This window comes from Hyaena hyaena, unplaced genomic scaffold, assembly GCF_003009895.1.
Source record: "Hyaena hyaena isolate Hyena2069 unplaced genomic scaffold, ASM300989v1 scaffold_237, whole genome shotgun sequence".
Taxonomy (NCBI): domain Eukaryota; kingdom Metazoa; phylum Chordata; class Mammalia; order Carnivora; family Hyaenidae; genus Hyaena; species Hyaena hyaena.
In genome coordinates this window covers 1,369,274-1,386,956 of record NW_024080874.1, presented here as the reverse complement: position 1 = coordinate 1,386,956, position 17,683 = coordinate 1,369,274, and the positions used below count along the sequence as shown (strand labels likewise).

General features: G+C 52.6%; 3 protein-coding genes across 6 annotated transcripts; 2 read left to right on the top strand and 1 right to left on the bottom strand.

The window, feature by feature from the left end:
* Window positions 1-6,278: 6,278 nt before the first annotated feature.
* MANEAL (mannosidase endo-alpha like) lies at window positions 6,279-11,794 on the top strand. 3 transcript variants are annotated; one of them, XM_039244475.1, is made up of 5 exons: window positions 6,279-6,887; window positions 8,121-8,230; window positions 9,089-9,165; window positions 10,268-10,926; window positions 11,584-11,794. In XM_039244475.1, exons 1-4 carry the CDS (start codon window positions 6,338-6,340, stop codon window positions 10,902-10,904), a joined length of 1,374 nt encoding a protein of 457 aa, XP_039100406.1. In that variant the 5' UTR covers window positions 6,279-6,337; the 3' UTR covers window positions 10,905-10,926; window positions 11,584-11,794. The 3 variants fall into 3 exon arrangements, with proteins under 3 accessions (XP_039100406.1, XP_039100405.1, XP_039100407.1); XM_039244474.1 differs by having other exon boundaries at window positions 10,268-11,794; XM_039244476.1 differs by lacking the exons at window positions 6,279-6,887; window positions 9,089-9,165 and having other exon boundaries at window positions 8,160-8,230; window positions 10,268-11,794.
* Window positions 11,795-12,596: 802 nt separating this feature from the next.
* YRDC (yrdC N6-threonylcarbamoyltransferase domain containing) lies at window positions 12,597-16,258 on the bottom strand. The gene is made up of 5 exons (XM_039244477.1): window positions 15,846-16,258; window positions 15,149-15,263; window positions 14,896-15,015; window positions 13,674-13,816; window positions 12,597-13,396 (listed from the first exon to the last, which is right to left on the bottom strand). The coding sequence occupies exons 1-5, from the start codon at window positions 16,235-16,237 to the stop codon at window positions 13,324-13,326; spliced, it is 843 nt and encodes a 280-aa protein (XP_039100408.1). The 5' UTR covers window positions 16,238-16,258; the 3' UTR covers window positions 12,597-13,323.
* Window positions 16,259-16,267: 9 nt separating this feature from the next.
* Window positions 16,268-17,508, top strand: CUNH1orf122 (chromosome unknown C1orf122 homolog). Of its 2 annotated transcripts, none has more exons than XM_039244479.1 (3): window positions 16,268-16,363; window positions 16,589-16,790; window positions 17,034-17,508. In XM_039244479.1, exons 2-3 carry the CDS (start codon window positions 16,743-16,745, stop codon window positions 17,127-17,129), a joined length of 144 nt encoding a protein of 47 aa, XP_039100410.1. In that variant the 5' UTR covers window positions 16,268-16,363; window positions 16,589-16,742; the 3' UTR covers window positions 17,130-17,508. The 2 variants fall into 2 exon arrangements, with proteins under 2 accessions (XP_039100410.1, XP_039100409.1); XM_039244478.1 differs by lacking the exon at window positions 16,268-16,363 and adding an exon at window positions 16,419-16,496.
* Window positions 17,509-17,683: the final 175 nt, after the last annotated feature.

The following is a 17,683-nucleotide window of genomic DNA, read 5'->3' as shown; positions in this document are numbered from 1 at the left end:
ATAATGTCTCCTTCCAGTGTTATCTATACTTTTTTTGTGGAATTTGGGTTAGTGAGACATTTAACTCTAGGACTGATCCTCTAGTTTTCTCATGCTACTTTCAAATTCTATCTTCAGGACTTGGGAGTATTTTTTTTCTACGTCCTGGGAGATTCTTTGACTTTATCTTCCAAATTTTCTATTCAAAATTTAAATTTCAGGGGCACCTGGGTGACTCAGTCAGTTGAGCACCGACTTTGGCTCAGGTCATGATCTTGTGTTCATGGGTTCAAGCCCTGCATTGGGTTCTGTGCTGACAGCTTAGAGCCGGTAGCCTGCTTTGGATTCTGTGTCTCCCTCTCTCTCTGCCCTTCCCCTGCTCATGCTCTGCTCTTTTGTCTGTCTCTCAAAAAATAAAATTAAAATGTTAAAAAAAAATTTTAATTTAAATTTCAGCTTTTTTTTTTTTTTTAATTTAGAGAGGGAGGAGGGGAGCAGAGGGAGGGAGAGAGAGAAGCTTAAGCAGAATCCATGTTCAGCTTGGTGCCCATCATGGGGCTTGATCCCGTGACTGTGAGACCATGACCTGATCTGAAATCAAGAGTCAGAGGTTCAACCAACTGGGCCACCCAGGCACCCCTCAACTCTCTTGTTTTTTAAGTTTCTAAGAGTTTTTTTTTCTCACACTCTAATCAACACTTCTTCCCTTTTCTATAGGACCCTGTTCTTGTTTCATGAATGCAAACCCTCTGGAGTTTGGATAACAGCATTTGTTTGGTTTGGCTAGCTGAATTATTTGTTTCCTCTGTCTAGTTGCTCTTTCTCTTGCTCTCTCAGTCTTTCTTTCCTTCTGTTCTTTTTTCTTTCTTTCTTTCTTTCTTTTTTTTTTTGTTTGATTATTTTTATCTCTGCCTTTCACATAAGAGATTTTTACTAAGTGTCTGGGAATCATTGGCTGGTTATTGATGTTGAGAGTGAGTCGCATAAAATGGAAAGATTTGAAAGATCTGAAGCAAGAGGCAGATTTGCTAACTTATATATTTCACTCTGGGTTGATCAGGCAATGAGCTGGCTTTTCAGTATGTGTAACATTTTTCTTTTTTTTTTTTTTTAATTTTTTTTAATGCTTTATTTATATCTAGGAGAGAGAGAGAGAGAGACAGCGTGAGCAGGGGAGGGTCAGAGAGAGAGGGAGTCACAGACTGAAACAGGCTCCAGGCTCTGAGCTGGCAGTCAGCACAGAGCCCGACGCGGGGCTCGAACCCACGAACCGCGAGATCATGACCTGAGCGAAAGTCGGACGCTTAACCGACTAAGCCACCCAGGCGCCCCATCAGTATGTGTAACATTTTTCTTAAGGGTCTTTCTTTTTCTCCAGAAAACAGTCACTCAGACTTGGTAGAAGAGCTCGGTAGAAAGCTTTTTAAGAGGCTGATCTTATTATGCATATTTTTATTACTTCCCTGGATTGCAACCTTGCAACCTCATCTCCACCTCTGCTGTTGCCTGGTACTCCCGAATCTGGAGGCTATTTCCATCCTTCCACAGAGTAAACCTGTTATCTACTGCCATAGTGGAGATGGGTATCTCTCAACAGTTCTGTGAGGTAGAAAGGGAGAATACTCTAGGTAGATGTGGAAGACATTCTTGGTTGTTTACTCAAGCCTCAATTCCTCCCCTTTTTCTGATTTTGTTTACCCTTTTCTGAATGGCCTTGGCAAAGGATTGGCTTAGGCATGAGCATATCACACAATTCTGACCAGTGAGAAATGCTGGGAAGACAGCTGAGACCTTCTGGAAGAAATTATATTACTCTTTAAAAGGGTTATAAGAGAGCCATTTCCTCTCCTGCATCTGGACATTGTCCAGTGGCAAAGTGATACGTGAAATTGCTTCCATTCTTCTTCAACCATGAGGAGAGGGCCAAAGAAACCACAGACAAGATGACACGATGCCCCAATGTCTTTGAAGCACTGGATTAACCATCTCTAAATCCAGCCTATCTAAAGACTCCTCAAAATGTGGGGTAATAAGCTCACTATACTTTAAGTACTAAAATGTGGTCTGAGATCACCAGATTCAGCACCACCTGAGATCTTATTAGAAATGCAGACTCTCAGGGCTCACTCCTGACCCACTGAATCGGGATCTGCATTTTAACAAAATCCTCAAAAGCTAGATATGACGTTAAAGTTTGAGAACTTTAGTTAGCTATCTCCATTCTTATTTACAGACAAACACACAGTAATTGATAGAATGAGTGTAGCAGACAACTTTGCCTGTTTTTTTTTAAAGAGATATATATATATTTTTTTAATGTTTTATTTATTTCTAGGAGAGAGAGAGAGAGAGGCTCCAGGCTCTGAGCTGGCAGTCAGCACAGAGCCCGACGCGGGGCTCGAATTCACGAACCGCGAGATCATGACCTAAGCGAAAGTCGGATGCTTAACCGACTAAGCCACCCAGGCGCCCCTTTGCCTGTTTTTTTTAAAAGTCTACTTGTTTATTTTGAGAGAGAGCACAAGAAGGGGAGAGAGAGAGAGAGAGAGAGAGAGAGAGAGAGAGAAAGAATCCCAAGCAGGCTCTCTGCTGAGAGTGAGATTCATCCCATGACTCTGGCATCATGACCTGAGCGGGAATCAGTGAAGCCACCCAGGCACCCCTAGCAGACAGCTTTGAAGCCATATGTCACAGCCCCTTGACTCACCTTGATTCCAGCAACAGTTTCTGAGGTAGGAAGAATTCTGATTCTGTCCCTGCCCCTGAGCTTCTTGACCTTGGGCTATTCCTTCAAATACTAATGTAGTTATGGCTGTGAGGGAACTTTGCAGCTGGGATTAAGGTTACTAATCAATTGGCCTTAAAATAGGGAAATTATCCCCAACTGAGCCTAATGCATCACATGAGCCCTTAAGAGTAGAAAAGGAGGTCAGAGAGATTCAATGTGTGGGGGCTGGGTCTTATGTCGCTGGCTTTGAAAACGGAGGAAGGAAGCCACAGACGAAGAAATGTAGGCAGCCTCTTGAAGGTGAGAAAGACCCCCACCCGACAGCCAGCAAGGACATGGGAACCTCAGTTCTACAATTACAGAGAACTGACTTCTGTCAATGATCCGGGACGTGGGTCCATTCCTAAAGCCTCCACAAAGGAGCAGAATCCTGCCAACATTTGATTTTGGTCTTGTGAGACTAAGCAGAAAACCAGCAGAGCCACACCGTGCCTGGACTTTTGACTTACAGAAACTGCAAGATAGTACGTGTTGGTGCTGTTTTAAGCTGCGAAGTCTGTAGTAATTTTTTATGGACAGTCCAGTTAGGGTGGACAGCTCTGGGTAAGCCCAGACCTACCTCTAACTGGCAGTGTCCCACTTCAAACATACAACGTGTCTCTCTGTCTTTATGCCTGCCTCAGGACCTTCTCTGATATTGTGGGAGACTACCTGGCACAAAGGAGGCCAGAAGGGTGAGGAAGTTAACAGCCCTAAGGAAAAACACTCAACCCGTGGAGGATGGAGGCCAGTAGATAATAGCTTTAGCTTCAACCTTTTAATTCTGGGAGATATTTGTACACTTCTTAGAATCCAGAATCAAAGCCCCATTATTAATGGCAGCAACCTCCACAAGGTATCATTAGTTTGGCTCTTCTTTTTTGTCTCATTCTCCTTGATCCCTCACTCTCCCTTCCTAGGATTCCCTCCCAAATGCCCTCCTTGCTCTGGAGTCTCTTGATCAATCTTTGCTTGAGATTGACAGGCAACCAAGAAAGTGCTCCACAAACTCCTCTCGCTTAGAATTAAAAGGTAATCTACTAAAAGATTATTCCAGTGTTTCACACTGAAACCAGGCTTCAAGGAAAATTGAAATCAGAGATTCAATACTAAGTTCCTCGCTGTCCCTGTTTCTTCCCTAATGGTACCACTTTTATCTATCTATCATTAATGTGTATTATTTTTGAGAGAAAAGACAGAGGATGTGAAGCAGGCTCTATGCTGTCAGTGCAGAGCCTGATGTGGGACTCACTCCCACAAATGATTCCACAAGCCACAAGATCATGACCTGAGCCAATGCTGCTTGCTCAACTGATTGAGCCACCTGGGTGTCCCAACTAACGGTACTACTTTTTTAGAGAGAAAGATTGAATTTACCCTCAGCACCAACAAGAAAAAAATCCCAGAGAAGAGTTATAATTGATGACCCTTGGGTGGGTGTTCATGATTGGAACAGTGGGTAATGGATACTATCACTGGTTCCTCATGGGTAGGCTGCTAGCCCCAGATCAAACCGTTATGGCTGGGTGGTAGTGTTAGGGACTCCAGACATGGCCAGTGGAGGCCACCATGACACTGCAGGACATTTCTGGAAATAGCAGAATGATAGAGAGCAGGAGAAAACAGCCACTAGTTTTCTAAGACCATTACCAGTCATTCCCACTTCTCTTACTTCCTCTTTTGTGATGCTTTCTCAGCTTTCCTCACATGCTCCCATTCCTCTGCCCAACCCCAAAGTGCTGGTGTTCCTGAAAGTTCCATCCTTATTCTTTCCCCTTCCCATTCTTACTCCTTTCCAGAGCTATCTAATTCCATGGTAGAGCATGGTCTTCTCCCCAAGTTTCAATCCACTGCAAACATATAATCTAATCTAGTCATGGTAATTCCATTCCCTTTGGCAACGATTTGTTTGGGATGAACAGGCAGGCCTAAAACAGACTAGACTGATGAGCTTTAAGGAGAAGCTTGCTTAGGCCTTCTAGGAAAGAGAAATCAGTCTTACTGTTGCCTGTTGGTTGGGGAAAGGGAGCATGCTGCCTCAGCTGCCCCCAAGCAGTCATTTTGTGATACGAGGGGAGTCAGTTTTGGTAGGTTTGGGTCTGAAGTCAGTGGTGGGCACAGCAGAGCAGCAAGGTGGAAACATCTCAGGTTCCTAATGATGTTTGAACCAGGGAATCTACTCACTCTGTCCTACCATTGGATTTCCTGCACTGTGAGATGATACATTTCCATATTGCATAAGCCAGTGTGAATCAGGTGTCTGCTGCTTGGAGCTGAAGGCATCCTTCCTACTTATTTCACACTTACTACTATGAATTCTCTCAAACTCGCTTTCCTGGGCTCCAGGTCTACCCACATTCCCCAACTCTGCTCCTCCTCTTCCTGGGTTTCCTACAATTTTTTTACTTAAGAAATAAGAATCAGGTGTCTACTATTATGCCAAGCCCTGTTTCAGACACAGCGGCTAGATTAAGGTTGCTGTCCTCATAGACCAGTGAAGGAGGCAGACAATAAACAAAACTGAATAAATAAACTAATGAATAATGCAGAGTAGGAACTCAGTCAGTGTTGAGCGGGGAAGAAATCATTGCCTATAGAATATCACACCAGAGGGTGGTTGGTATTCACTCAGCAAACAGCCCTGGGAATCGATTGTCAGACCCTGTTCCCACAGCCCCCCTTTGGAGTCCAGAAGGGTAAATAAGACCCAGGGCCTGCCCCTTGGCGCTCAGAGTCCGGAAAGAATGGCGAACGTGTACTGAGTGCTAATTTTGCGAGGCCCCGTTTAAAGTGCCTTTTGGTGACTATCTCATTTAGTTTTCACCGATCCTAGGAGTTTGTCCAAAGACAAACAGCCCTGGACAACAGGCCTGGGATCAGCGGTCTGGCCAGTGACAAGAGCTCTTGGGTTTAGGCCGGGTCCGTGTGACTTTGTGCAAGTCACGGTCTCCCTTGTCCTTCCACGCTCTAGCCAGTGTGTGTAGCGTCTGACTCCTGGGGTTTTCCTGGCGCCCATCTCCCCAAGTTTCAGAGGCTGCCCGGGTTGTGAGAGGGGGTACGAGGGCAAAGAAGGGAGGTCACTGAGATCAGCAGGGAGAGGTCGGTGAAGTCAGTAAAGAGGGATCCCTGGGGAAGGAGATCCTCGGCGAGAGCGTCGGACACGACATTCTCGTTCTTCCCCACCCAGCCCTCTGCTCCCACGCCTTCAGGCGCCGCCGCCTCGACCTTCTCCTGGGCTCCGGAAGGAGGGCATCCTTCCGCCCCCCTCTCCCCCGCCACTAGGGGGACCCGACTAGGCCCCTGCTGCTTTGGCCCGGGGCACTCGCAGTTCCACCACTCTTCGCCTCCCCTCGCGTCCAGTCCCCCCTCGACTCTTGACAACTTGGTCTGCGCCGCCTGCATTCTCTGTGTGCCGGGCCCGCCCGCACTGCGGGGGAGAGGCCGGGAGCCGCCCACGCCGCGCTCCGCGCTCGGCGTCGCCGTCTCCCTGGGACGCGCGCGGGCTGCGCGACGCCCGGGAGCCGGGCGGGCAGCCATGGCTCGGCGCGCGCGGAGGTAGCCGGGCGAGCCACCGGGAGCGCAGGGGCCGCCATGGCCCGGCGGCGGCGCCGCGCCTGCATCGCGCTGTTCCTGGTGCTGCTCTTCGCCTTCGGCACCCTCATGGGTCTGCGCACGCTCAAGGCTCCGGACGGACTGCCGGCGCTGGGCCCGGGCCTGGAGCTGGCGCCCTTTGAGCGACGCCCGGAAGGAGCCCCCGCGCCCGCCGCCCGGGCCCCTGCCGCCCCCGCCGCGCCGCCGCCTCCGCCTCCGCCGCCCCGCACTGCCGGCCCGGGCAGCCCCCCGGGCCCGGCCCCCGCGGAGGCCGAGCCCGCCCCCGGGCAGAGTCTGCGCGTCTACTCGGACCTGCACGCCTTCTACTACTCGTGGTACGGGAGCCCGCGGCGCGAGGGCCACTACATTCACTGGGACCACGTCATGGTGCCGCATTGGGACCCTAAGATCTCGGCCAGCTACCCCCGCGGCCGCCATAGTCCTCCCGACGACTTGGGCTCCAGCTTCTACCCGGAGTTGGGGCCCTACAGTTCTCGGGACCCCGACGTGCTGCGGGAGCACATGACCCAGCTCAAGGAAGCTGCCATCGGTGAGTTCCCCTCATCCCAGGGCGGCCCTGTCGCCCCGCCTCGCCCTTCCTCGTTTCCACGCCGCAACTCCCGCTGATCCTGTCACCGAGCCTCTGGTCCCACTCACCCTTCTGCCTGGCTTCTTACTCCCTCCCTTGTACTTTCATTCAGAGCTTACCACGCGGCGCCGCCCCCTCCTTCTAGTATTAGGTCTCCCCCCACCTCTGCCTTCTGACCCCTCACAACAGGGCCTTTTCATAGGGCGGAGCTGCTGGGAGGGCCAGTGGAAGAAGGCATTTGCTCCGAGCTGTCCCAAGGAGGGCCGGCAAGGAGAGGGAGAGTCTTCTTGTCTCTTGGGCTTCTTAAGCGAGGCTGGGTATCCTGGCCCTGCAGGAGTGGGGTTCAGTGGAGCCACGCCTGAGATGGCCTCTGCTTCCACATGAGATACAGGGCTAGGGCAGCAGCCCTTCCTGTTTTTGCTGGCTGCAGAAAGGAAAGTTTGCCCATGTTACATGATGTGGACCCTGCTCTGTTTGCAGTAGGGAGGCCAGGGGCTTTTCATCAAGTACTCTGCTTGAAAAGAGGTCCCTAGAAGCCTCTTTTGTAGGCAGGCTCGGGTGAAGAGGCTCATTTCTTTCAGATTTTGTCACTGAATTCTGCTGGGTTTTACAACACATTTCAATTTATCTAGAGATGGCTAGTGAATGGGCGGAAACTGAATGCCAAAGACAATGATGGGAGGCATTCACAGATAAATAACACAGAGGCTATCCCTCGGGATCTTACAGCCTAGAGAGGCAGACTGTCGAGACAAATGTTATTTCCCTTGGGAAGCCTAAGATGACCTCGGCTTGGGGCTCTTCTCCCCGCGGGAACTTAGAGGTGCCCCTTTCCTCCAGAGATAGGACTGTGGCTTCCAGATGGGTGTGGTATCGTGCACCCATTTCCCTTTGTTCTACTCCTTGCGAATGCAAGCTGCAAGCGAAAGCCGAGTCCGACTCAGGCTTTTGTCAGGCTCCTTCTCTGCCTGGTGCGCAAAGGTTCCCGTTGCCGCCGCGCTTCAGCACCGCGGGCGTGGACAGCTCCGGGACTCTAGGCTCTGGGATCTGATCTGCAGGAGGTAAACCTGGCCATGGCCTCGCTCAAGGTTTCATTCAGAAACCGTTTTGCAGTTGGAGATGGCTTGTGAGAAAACACATCTCTGTTGCGTGGGTACTGTGTGTCTCTGAAGTAGCTTCTGTGTTGTGTCACAGGCGTCCTGGTCCTGTCCTGGTACCCACCTGGCATGGCTGATGATAACGGGGAACCCTCAGATGACCTGGTGCCCGCCATTCTCGACACCGCCCATCAGTACAACATCCAGGTGAGTCTCCAAGAAAAGGTCAGGTGCTCTTTGGCCCATTCAGATTTCCCCTCCTCTGCCCACGGGGTTAGTTCTTGGCATTAGCCCAGGTATGGCAAATACACAGCAAGTGTGGTGTAGGGGGTGGAGTTCTAAGAAATAGCACCTGTTTTTATTTTCTTGAATTATGAAAAAAATCGGGAAAACTAAATATAGGAGAAATGGGAGACTGAATAAATATCAGATAGAAGTTAGGTTGCAGACTCTGACTCTGGATAGAGGGCAGGCAAGGACCCACATGAGCCCAGAAACTCAACTCCAGCCTCAGATCCTTAGTGGGAGGCGGCAGTGCTAGGCCTCAAGGAGCAGAGTATAACCTGTGTTCTTGGCTGGTGGGCAGGTGCGCTTTCAAGAGGAATGAATGAGCTGAGCGAAGCATGTCCAGTCAATTTCTCCAAATGAACCAAAGAAGTCATTCCCCTGTCCTGGGGCAAAGAAAGAGAAATAGGAGAGAGGAGCCCCACTCCTGTTCCTGAGCCCATCATTGACATGTTTAACAGATCATAGCACCTTTGCCCATCAACTCAGCTTCATTCAGCATCCTTCTTCACATGGTTTCAGGCAGCTAGTGCCAACCACATGGAAGTGGCCCACAAGCTTTAAACTATTAGCCATCAAGCCACAGCCCATCCAAATGATTCCCAGAGGCCCTGCTGTGGGAGGTGGGCAAATTTCTTGCTCCTCTTTCCTTGGCCCTGAGGGCAGTGGCTGCTCTTATCTCTATTATGCCCATGGTTGTAGCGCCCTCTCCTCCAAGCGTTAGGGGAGTGTGACCCCAGGGCAAATCCTCACCTGACCAGTATCTCCTGTTTGTGGCAGGTGGCCTTCCACATCCAACCCTACAAGGGCCGGGATGATGTCACTCTGCATGACAACATCAAGTACATCATTGACACGTAAGGCTGCTGTGGGGCCTGGATTCTGGTGGGGATCAAAATGGGGGTAGAGGTTGAAGGTTTAGAGGGGCAGGTCATGAGACACAAGGGCACAGTGCCTGTGTCCTCAGCAGCTACTTCACAGGAAGACTGTACTGGACTTGGAGTCAGCAACACGGGGTTGAATTCTGATCTGGCAGCCTCCAATCTGTGATCTGATGCAAGCCTCTTACTTAACCTTTGAGTCTTGCGAGAGTTATGTGAGTTAATATATGTGAAAGGAGCTTGCACAGCGCATGCATGTATCATCCACTCATTCAGAAAATGTTTGAGTGCCTTCAGGTGTCCAGGCACTGTCCTAAGCCCCAGTTGTACCATAATGGGTAGGACTAGCAAAGTTTACGTTCTAGTGTGTTGAGGTGGTGAAGCAGACAGGAGTTAACGCACGAGAGACCAATTGTGACTCCCACTCTGAAAAAGCAACAATAAAGAATATAAAGCAGGATATTGTGTTAGAGAGCATGCCTGCAGATGGGTGCTGTACTTTAGAAAGAGTGGTCAAATAAGTGTCTCTGAGGAAATGACATGTGAGCTAACACCTGAAGGAAGAGTCAGCTCTTCAGAGATCTGGAGTGGTAGAAAATTCCAGGCAGAGGGCCGTCAGATCCAAAGGCCCATGATGGGACAAGCTTGATGGCAGAATAAAAGGCCAGTGTAGCTGGTGCATAGAGATGGGGTCATAGCAGGGATGGAGGTGGGCAGGGCCTGATCAAGTTGGAGGGGGGCCTTGCAGATCTTGGTAAAGAGCAATCACATGTGATTAAGGAGAGTGGATTGTAGGGAGCCAGAAGCAGGAGCCTAGAGACCGGTCAGGTGGCTGTTGCTGCAGTCTAGATGAAAGATGGGGGTGGCATGGTGGAGAGCTTGAATACAGGATCACCGAGGCTGGGGATGGACAGGGGGCGGGGACTAGGTTCTTGCTTAGAGGCACGATGACTCTCACCGTGGGGCCTGGCGGGATCCTGGGTCTCAGGAAAGACCTAACCCACAGCTTGTCGTACAGCTGTGCTGGCTGCCCCTTCTTAGGTTGCCATGTCAAGTTCTTCTCCCTCTTGCTCCTCAGGTATGGCTCCCATGGTGCATTTTACCGCTATAAGAACAGCATGGGCAAGAGCCTCCCACTCTTTTATATCTATGACTCATACCTGACGTCTCCTGAGGCCTGGGCTCACCTCCTGACACCCAGTGGGCCCCACTCCATCCGTAACACCCCCTATGATGCAGTCTTCATAGCGCTGCTGGTGGAGGAGGGCCACACCCACGACATCCTGGCCGCCGGGTTTGACGGCATGTATACCTACTTTGCCTCCAATGGTTTCTCCTTCGGCTCCTCCCATCAGAACTGGAAAGCTGTGAAGAACTTTTGTGACGCCAACAACCTCATGTTCATCCCCAGCGTGGGGCCTGGCTACATTGACACCAGCATCCGGCCCTGGAATAACCACAATACTCGGAACAGGGTCAATGGCAAGTACTATGAGACGGCCCTGCAGGCAGCCCTGACCGTGAGGCCCGAGATTGTCTCCATCACCTCTTTCAACGAGTGGCACGAGGGCACCCAGATCGAGAAGGCCATTCCCAAGAAGACGCCAACACGTCTGTATTTGGACTACCTGCCTCACCAGCCCAACCTGTACCTGGAGCTGACTCGCCGCTGGGCAGAGCACTTCATCAAAGAGAAGGAGCAGTGGCTGATGTGAGGAGCCTGCCGACGGCCATGAGGTGCCCATGTCCTGGCCTCACTGGAGGGTGTCGCTGTGTGGGGCCCAGCTAAGGTTGTAGGCACTCGCCGGTCTCCGGTTTGGCAGCGGGGCGCCTCTGGGTGGGGCCATCAAGCCTGGGCCCACGTGGAACACAGCCTGTTCCTCGGGCAGGTGGTGCTGGCGTGCTCTGCAGTTGACAGGAAACGAGGCAGGGTTCCAGAGACGGAACCACAGAGGCTGGCAGGTGACTGGATTTAGCCCAGGGCAGCTCCCTATCCTAACACTAAAAAAATAGTCCCTCCTAGCTTGGAACTCAGCAGGCCGCCAGGTCACTGCTCTTCGGAGCGGTCAGGGCTCTGGGCTAGCACACGCCCTGCTTCCTCTTCAGCCTTCTTCCCACAGCGTCTGTCTTCTCCGTGTTAGGGAACCGTATTTGAAAAGGGAAATTCTAGATTTAAGCCCTTCCCGGTAGACTCCTGAACCCAACGATCAGGAAATACTCCTGAGCATTCATTCATTCAACACACCCTAACTGAGCACCTTTTACTGTGTGCTAGGCGCTGGGGAGGAACTTGACCTGGAAAGGTTCCTTTTCTTCCAGCAGCTTACAGGATCCAGCTTTCCTTCTTTGGTGTGGCCTTGTAGCTAGTGCCTGAGCAGAGTTTTCTTTTTGCAGTTTTACCCAGCGCTGGGAGTTGTTCCTTTTCCTCTTAAGAAAATACCTCTGTGCCCCAGAGCCTCCATTTCCCCAGATGACCATTTAGCTCCAGGGAGAGGACTAGGACATCGCCTCTTCCCTCGGCTGCCTAAACTGAATGAGGCCCACTCAGTCGAGCCATTTTCAGTGCTGTGATTTGTACCAATTAAATATGATGTGGTATTCTCAAGTAAGCCTTCTCTTCACTCTCTTCAAGACTTCCTGAATTCTGAGCCCTCCCTCAAATTTCTGTGACAAATGGACATGTGGGATGGGCTGGCCAGTTAGCACAATGAAGAGCGAGTTTGCTTAAGAAACGGGTGGTTTAAACGAGATTTTTAGAGTGGACACTTAACAACCCAGTGCTTATTTACAAATAAACTAATGTGCTAATTGCAGGGGCCCTCAAAGCAGGCCCTGGGATGACACCTTGGCGAGATTTAGGAGCTCCTTGGAAATATGTGCATTACTTTATGGGCTCAAGACTGAGTCCTAGGTTGTGGCGTGGGGTGCAAGGCGCGGGAGGGGAAGTGGGGCCTATGGATTACCACAGGACCCCCGGCTCCAGTTAGGTCACGGATACTGAACGGCACCGAGATGGGGCAGATTGGGAGAGGTGCAAAGGGTTGGATGGTGACCTGCAGCAGTTCACAGAAGGGAGAAACACTGAGGCCTCATTTCGCACATACACAGTTTGGAAAATACAAGTCCAGCAAGGCCAGGGGCCGGGAACTGCGAAGCCTCATCCGTTGCTGACGGTGAGGTGGCTGGATCAGTTCTTTTGAAGGTGAATCTGTATCAAGAGCCATAAAAATGTTCACACACTTTGACCCAGTAATCCCCCTCCTACAGAAATAATTCAAAAGAAGAAAAAGAAACTATTTACAAAACATTTTCTGTTCATGAGAAACAAGGTTCAAATACCCAAGAGTAACTGTTTAACACTTGGTATTTGTATGAATAAAGACACAGGCTGCTAAGTAGACACAGGGTTCAAATAAAAGGTGTTATAGGTGTAATTCTTTAGAACTTATTTTATGAATAAATAAGAAAAAAGCCACCGGCTGACAAAAATAGTAGACATTTGCTCTCTAGGATTCTTTAACTCGGACCTTCCCATTCCCACCCCTTGCCAACGGAGCTCACTTCCCACCACCAGCCCAAAACGATGTCTCCGTGCCAGGCCTCACAGCACAGCACCAGCCTCACCAGCTCAGAGGAGACCGTGTTTGGCCTGCGGCTCAGCAACTGTCATCCTAACCTGGTTCCAGCTTCAGGTGCAGAAACACATGCCTTTGGTCACCTGAGACTTTCTGACAGCACCAGCTGGTGCGCTAGCTTATTTGGACCTTAAATGCCACCACTCGCCAGAGGGGAGGCTCTGACTAGATCCCAAGTCTGTTCTTTCAGTTTTTCAAAAGTATCTTTTAAAAAGAAACTTATTAGAACAAGGCCATCCTAGGAATGTTCTCAAATAAAACGTCTAGTCAGCTTTCGGCTGATCTATGAAATTACAGTTCATAAAGAGGATCTCCCCCAACAGTGTGAGACCAAACCAGCAGCTTCTGGGGCCTGGGTCTACAGGGTTCAGAGGGACGCACTGCCTTAATGCATCAGACTGGCGACGTCGTGGCCTCTGTGAATGAGGCCTTGCCAGTCACCAGCGGACAGACACATAGTGTCCAGCACCAGTCCTCGGGCCCTCCCTCTTCCTGAGATTCACGAGCAGGATCCGTGCGAGGGGAGCAGCCCGTACTTCTGCTGGAGGATGGATGTAGTTCTCTCCAGGGCACTGAGGAGGAAATGGAGGGCGGTTAAAGTCCTGACTGCCCCAAACCCCCGAACCCAAGGCATGGTGATCAGCTCTTCAATAAACCCTTGATGAATCCTTTGAAATCTGAAAAAGCCAGCCAACACCAGCAGAGTCCCCACTTCCACTCCACTTCTTCAAACCTGCTCATTCCCCTCAGGACAGGATGTAGGAGTGACCACCTTTATTTTGTCAAGGCCTTTTTTTTTGCACCTTCCAACCTCCCAGATTCTAGCCCCATGCCACAGCGAAGACTTACCAGCCTGGGCGGATGATGCCGAACTTTCCAGGTACAGATAAGTCAACTACAGTTGAGCCCAGGCGATACTCAGAGCTCCGGCCATCCCCGATTGGTCCCCCGTCAATGACCAGGGACAGCTGAGGCCAGAGGTCCTGGAACTCCTGAGAAGAAGGAGAGGAAGAACGCGGACACTGCCTCTGGCATCTGCTGTGATGTCACGCCGCACACGGCGCTCATGAGAAGACAAAGGCCATACGCTTCTAAAACAGGAGGCGTCTTCCTCTAAGCAGCAGGAGGAATCTCATTCAGTTAAGGTCAGCTGTGCCAAGGACACTGCCTCAGCGCCTAGGACATAGCACCCTATGAGGTGTGAAGCCCTCCTAGGTTAGCGCTTCAAATAACGCCTACAACTTACAGAAAGTCTGTCTGTGCCAAGAGGAGATTCCACACAGTGCTTCTGTTGGCGATGGGGAAGTACAATGACTGGAGTCCTACCCAGGTGGGTGTCCAAAGCTGTGGGGCCTACCCTGAACTTCCACCCACATTTCTGTGTCACCATATTCAAGTTACTTTCTCCAGGGCCCTCTGATCCTGGATCTCAGCAGGGTACGTGTAGGGAGAGGAAGACAGGGGGACTCTGCACATGCAGGTCACCAGCACACAATCCTTGGGCCATGGGAAGGAGACCCTCTCCAAAATCTGTGGATTGCATGGTTAGCTGGGTTAGAGCATCACCTATTCTCCCCAGCACTACCACTCATAAAAACGCTGCAGTGGTGGCCAGGCCTGGGCATTTGGGATGGAGGATCCTAACTACCAGTTACTGCACTGGTTGGTTGGGTCAACTGTTTGCTGACAGGCCACGAATACCCCCACCACTATTGCCTCAGGCATAGCCACGGGACCAGGCAAAGCCTGCAGTCCCAGAATAAGAAAGGATGCTGAGATCTCACTCTCTAAGGCCCCTCACCACACTCTCTTTAGGTCTGGGCACGGAAAACCCCATTCCTTTGCTATGTTTTACACTTAAGTTCTATAGGAAGAAAAATGTGCGGTGACATTTCTGTCTGTTCTCATTTGTTCTAAAGCCATGCAAGTTAAGACATGATTAGGATAATCCTTTCTTTGACCTGCTGGTGGGTGAACCAGCAGCCCCACAGGTTCAGAGGAATCTTCTGTGTTTGGGCTGGTGATGTTTCGGCGGGGGGGGGTGGGGGGGGAGGGACTGGGTAACTCCTACCTCCACATTCAGAGAACTGGCCTGGGAGCTGAGGTTGGCACTGGTGAGAGCAAGTGGTCCCCCAAACACCTGAGCCAAATCCTGTATGAAGGCATGGTCAGGAATCCGGATGCCTACAAGCTGTAAAGCAAGGGGAGAGGGCCATCAGAAAGGGTGGACCGGGGTGGGGAGGGGGGGAATGGGTCTGGCCTGGATCCTAGTGAAAACCAGATGGCAGGAGTGTGGGGACACAAGAAGAGCAAATCTGACTCACAGGAGTAAAGGGGTTCAGGTCCTTATTGAGCTCCTCAGAGCGTTCCAACACCAGGGTCACTGGTCCTGGTAGTAAGTCTTTCAGCAGCCCCTTGGGTACTCTCACATGGCAATACCTGGGAAACAGAGCGGACACAGATCCATCCAAGAATGAAGGGTCGCTGCTGGTCCTATTCCAGATTGTAGACAGATCTAGAAAAGGGGACCCTCGAGACACCGATGAGATCCATCTGTCTTCCCTCTTCATCTCCCCAAGAGTTTGAGAGGCTGGGCTCCAAAGGACACGCCCAGCTTGGGGCCCACATGCTTCTGGTCTCTGAGGCCACAGCAGCTGCACCGTTATCACGCTCCATGTTTCATTTTTTTCAAGGCACCCCCCGCCCCTACTAATTTAAGCTATCGTGTTTGTTTCGTGTTTTTGTTTTTTTTTTTGAACCGTGGGAGTCTCCCCCGCCCACGCCATTATCACGAGAGCGCCAGGAGAATAAGGACCTTGACTGCCTCGTTCCTCGCGGCGCCCCAGCATCTCGTTCAGGGACTGGAAGACGTTAAGTGCTCGATACACATTTCCAGTTCCGGATTCCTGGGTGAGCCTGGACAAGCCCCTCCCGCTCTCTGCGCCTCAGTCTCCCAAGCCTGTCACCGGAAGCCCCTCCCGCGGTGCCGCCCCCAGCGGGGCCGGGTCGGGGCGGCCTCACCTGTAGACGTCGGCCACGCGGCCCAGGCAGACGGCCAGCGGTTTGGCCTCGCTGCGGCCCTTGAGGCGATACACAGCTCCCAGTGCCGCCGAGCAGCTCGCCGAGCAGGCCAGGCCGTACAGCGTGTCTGTGGGGACGGCCACCACGGCGCCGGCGCGCAGCTCGGCCACGGCGGCCCGCAGCGCCTCGGTCCAGCCGGCGCGCTCCGGGCTTGCGGCCCGCACGGCCCCGCTTCCCGGGAGCCGCAACAGCCGGGCCCCCGGTGCCGCCGGAGCGGGGCTCGGCGGGCGCAGGAGGCGGCCCCTCCGGGCGGAGCCCGCCGGCCCCTCGCTCAACCCCACGCTGGCAGCCACCGCGGCCCTCAGCCCCCTGCACGGACGCGCAGGAGACATCCGCCCGGGCCCGCTTCCGGGAGGAAGTGACGCGCCTAGTCAGCTTCCGGCCGGGGAAGCTCGGCCCCACCTCCGCGCCGGGCAACTTAAAGGGACCGCGACCCCCAGGAGGATTGAAGGAGACCGGTGGGGACGGGGCGGGGCGCAGCCTTGCGGAGCCCTAGCGCAGCGCTGGGGAGGGGGGCGGCCGAAAGGGGGGCGGTGGTCGGGCCGCACAGGCGGAGATGGAATGGGGCCCGGGCTCAGACTGGTCACGGGGGTGAGAGGGGGCCCGTCGGGGCGGGGGGAAGGGGCTCGGACACTGCGCGAGCGCCGGCCCTGACCGTGTGTCTGTCGCTCTCTCCCGGGCAGGGAGGCTGCCGGCGTGGACCGTGGGAAGGCGGGGCTGGGGCTCGGCGGGAGGCCACCCCCGCAGCCGCCCCGGGATGAGCGCGCCCAGCAGCTGCTGGACGCGGTGGAGCAGCGGCAGCGGCAGCTCCTGGACACCATCGCCGCCTGCGAGGAGATGCTGCGGCAGCTGGGCCGCCGGCGCCCGGAGCCGGCTGGTGGCGGGGTCAGTGCCCACCCCGGGCTGGGCCTGGGAGGTGGGGACTGCCCCGTGGCTGGATTTGCTAAGCCCTAGCTTCTCCTGGAGGGAGTAAGAGTATCCCCGCCGCTTTACCCCCAGCCTCCTTTCATCTGGGCGAGAGGCTTTGAAAAAGTTAAGTGCTAGCCGAGTGCCAAGTGGCCATATCCTTGCGGGGCCTAATCCAAGGCCTTTCCTGCCAGTCTCACTTTTCCTTTCTGTTCCAACCAGAACGTCTCAGCCAAACCCGGAGCGCCTCCCCAGCCAGCTGTCTCCGCCCGAGGTGGCTTTCCAAAGGATGCTGGCGATGGAGCTGCGGAGCCCTGACCATCCCTGAAGGGCACCCTGACTTCTCTCCCTCCCGGGGCTGGTGGCTTGACTCTGAACAACTCCCTTCAATAAAGGGGCCAGTCTTCACCGGCAGTGGCTGGTACTTGGCTCTCAGCCTGGGGTGGCAGCTCTGCTCGCAGCTGGGTTTCACTCCCACTTCATCCTGGCTGAAGGCAGTGCTGAGCTTTGAAATGTAGCCAGCGACTACCCAGTCTGATTACCCGGATTTGGGCAGACCAGCAGTGCTCTCCAGAGTGGTCTGGCCTGCTTTGGGGGATCCAGGTGGTGTTACATGTCCATTTCATGCTTTGGGGGCTCCTAGCCCCACAAACCACCTTTAGCAGAGCCTTGATTAAAAGGAAACCTGCAGACTCTCCTGGTGACCGACCTTTCCTTTCTGTCCCCTAAGACTCAGCTGGGGAGGGGGGAAGTGGTTGAAAATTATCAACCATGGGTAGCGTCGGGAAGAAAAGCCACAGATACTACCAGATTTAAATAAGCATTTAATTAGGATTTCATTAGTATTTAATATTGCTTTTTCAATTCCAAAA

Coding starts and splice junctions, on each gene's coding strand:
- MANEAL (XM_039244475.1), top strand. CDS start 6,338: ATGGCCCGGCGGCGGCGCCGCGCCTGCATCGCGCTGTTCCTGGTGCTG. Junction 6,888..8,120: donor GCTCAAGGAAGCTGCCATCG/GTGAGTTCCCCT, acceptor GTTGTGTCACAG/GCGTCCTGGTCCTGTCCTGG. Junction 8,231..9,088: donor CCCATCAGTACAACATCCAG/GTGAGTCTCCAA, acceptor TGTTTGTGGCAG/GTGGCCTTCCACATCCAACC.
- YRDC (XM_039244477.1), bottom strand. CDS start 16,237: ATGTCTCCTGCGCGTCCGTGCAGGGGGCTGAGGGCCGCGGTGGCTGCC. Junction 15,264..15,845: donor CGCGTGGCCGACGTCTACAG/GTGAGGCCGCCC, acceptor TCTGTTTCCCAG/GTATTGCCATGTGAGAGTAC. Junction 15,016..15,148: donor ACCTGAACCCCTTTACTCCT/GTGAGTCAGATT, acceptor CTTGCTTTACAG/CTTGTAGGCATCCGGATTCC.
- CUNH1orf122 (XM_039244478.1), top strand. CDS start 16,462: ATGGAATGGGGCCCGGGCTCAGACTGGTCACGGGG. Junction 16,497..16,588: donor GGCTCAGACTGGTCACGGGG/GTGAGAGGGGGC, acceptor TCTCCCGGGCAG/GGAGGCTGCCGGCGTGGACC. Junction 16,791..17,033: donor CGGAGCCGGCTGGTGGCGGG/GTCAGTGCCCAC, acceptor TGTTCCAACCAG/AACGTCTCAGCCAAACCCGG.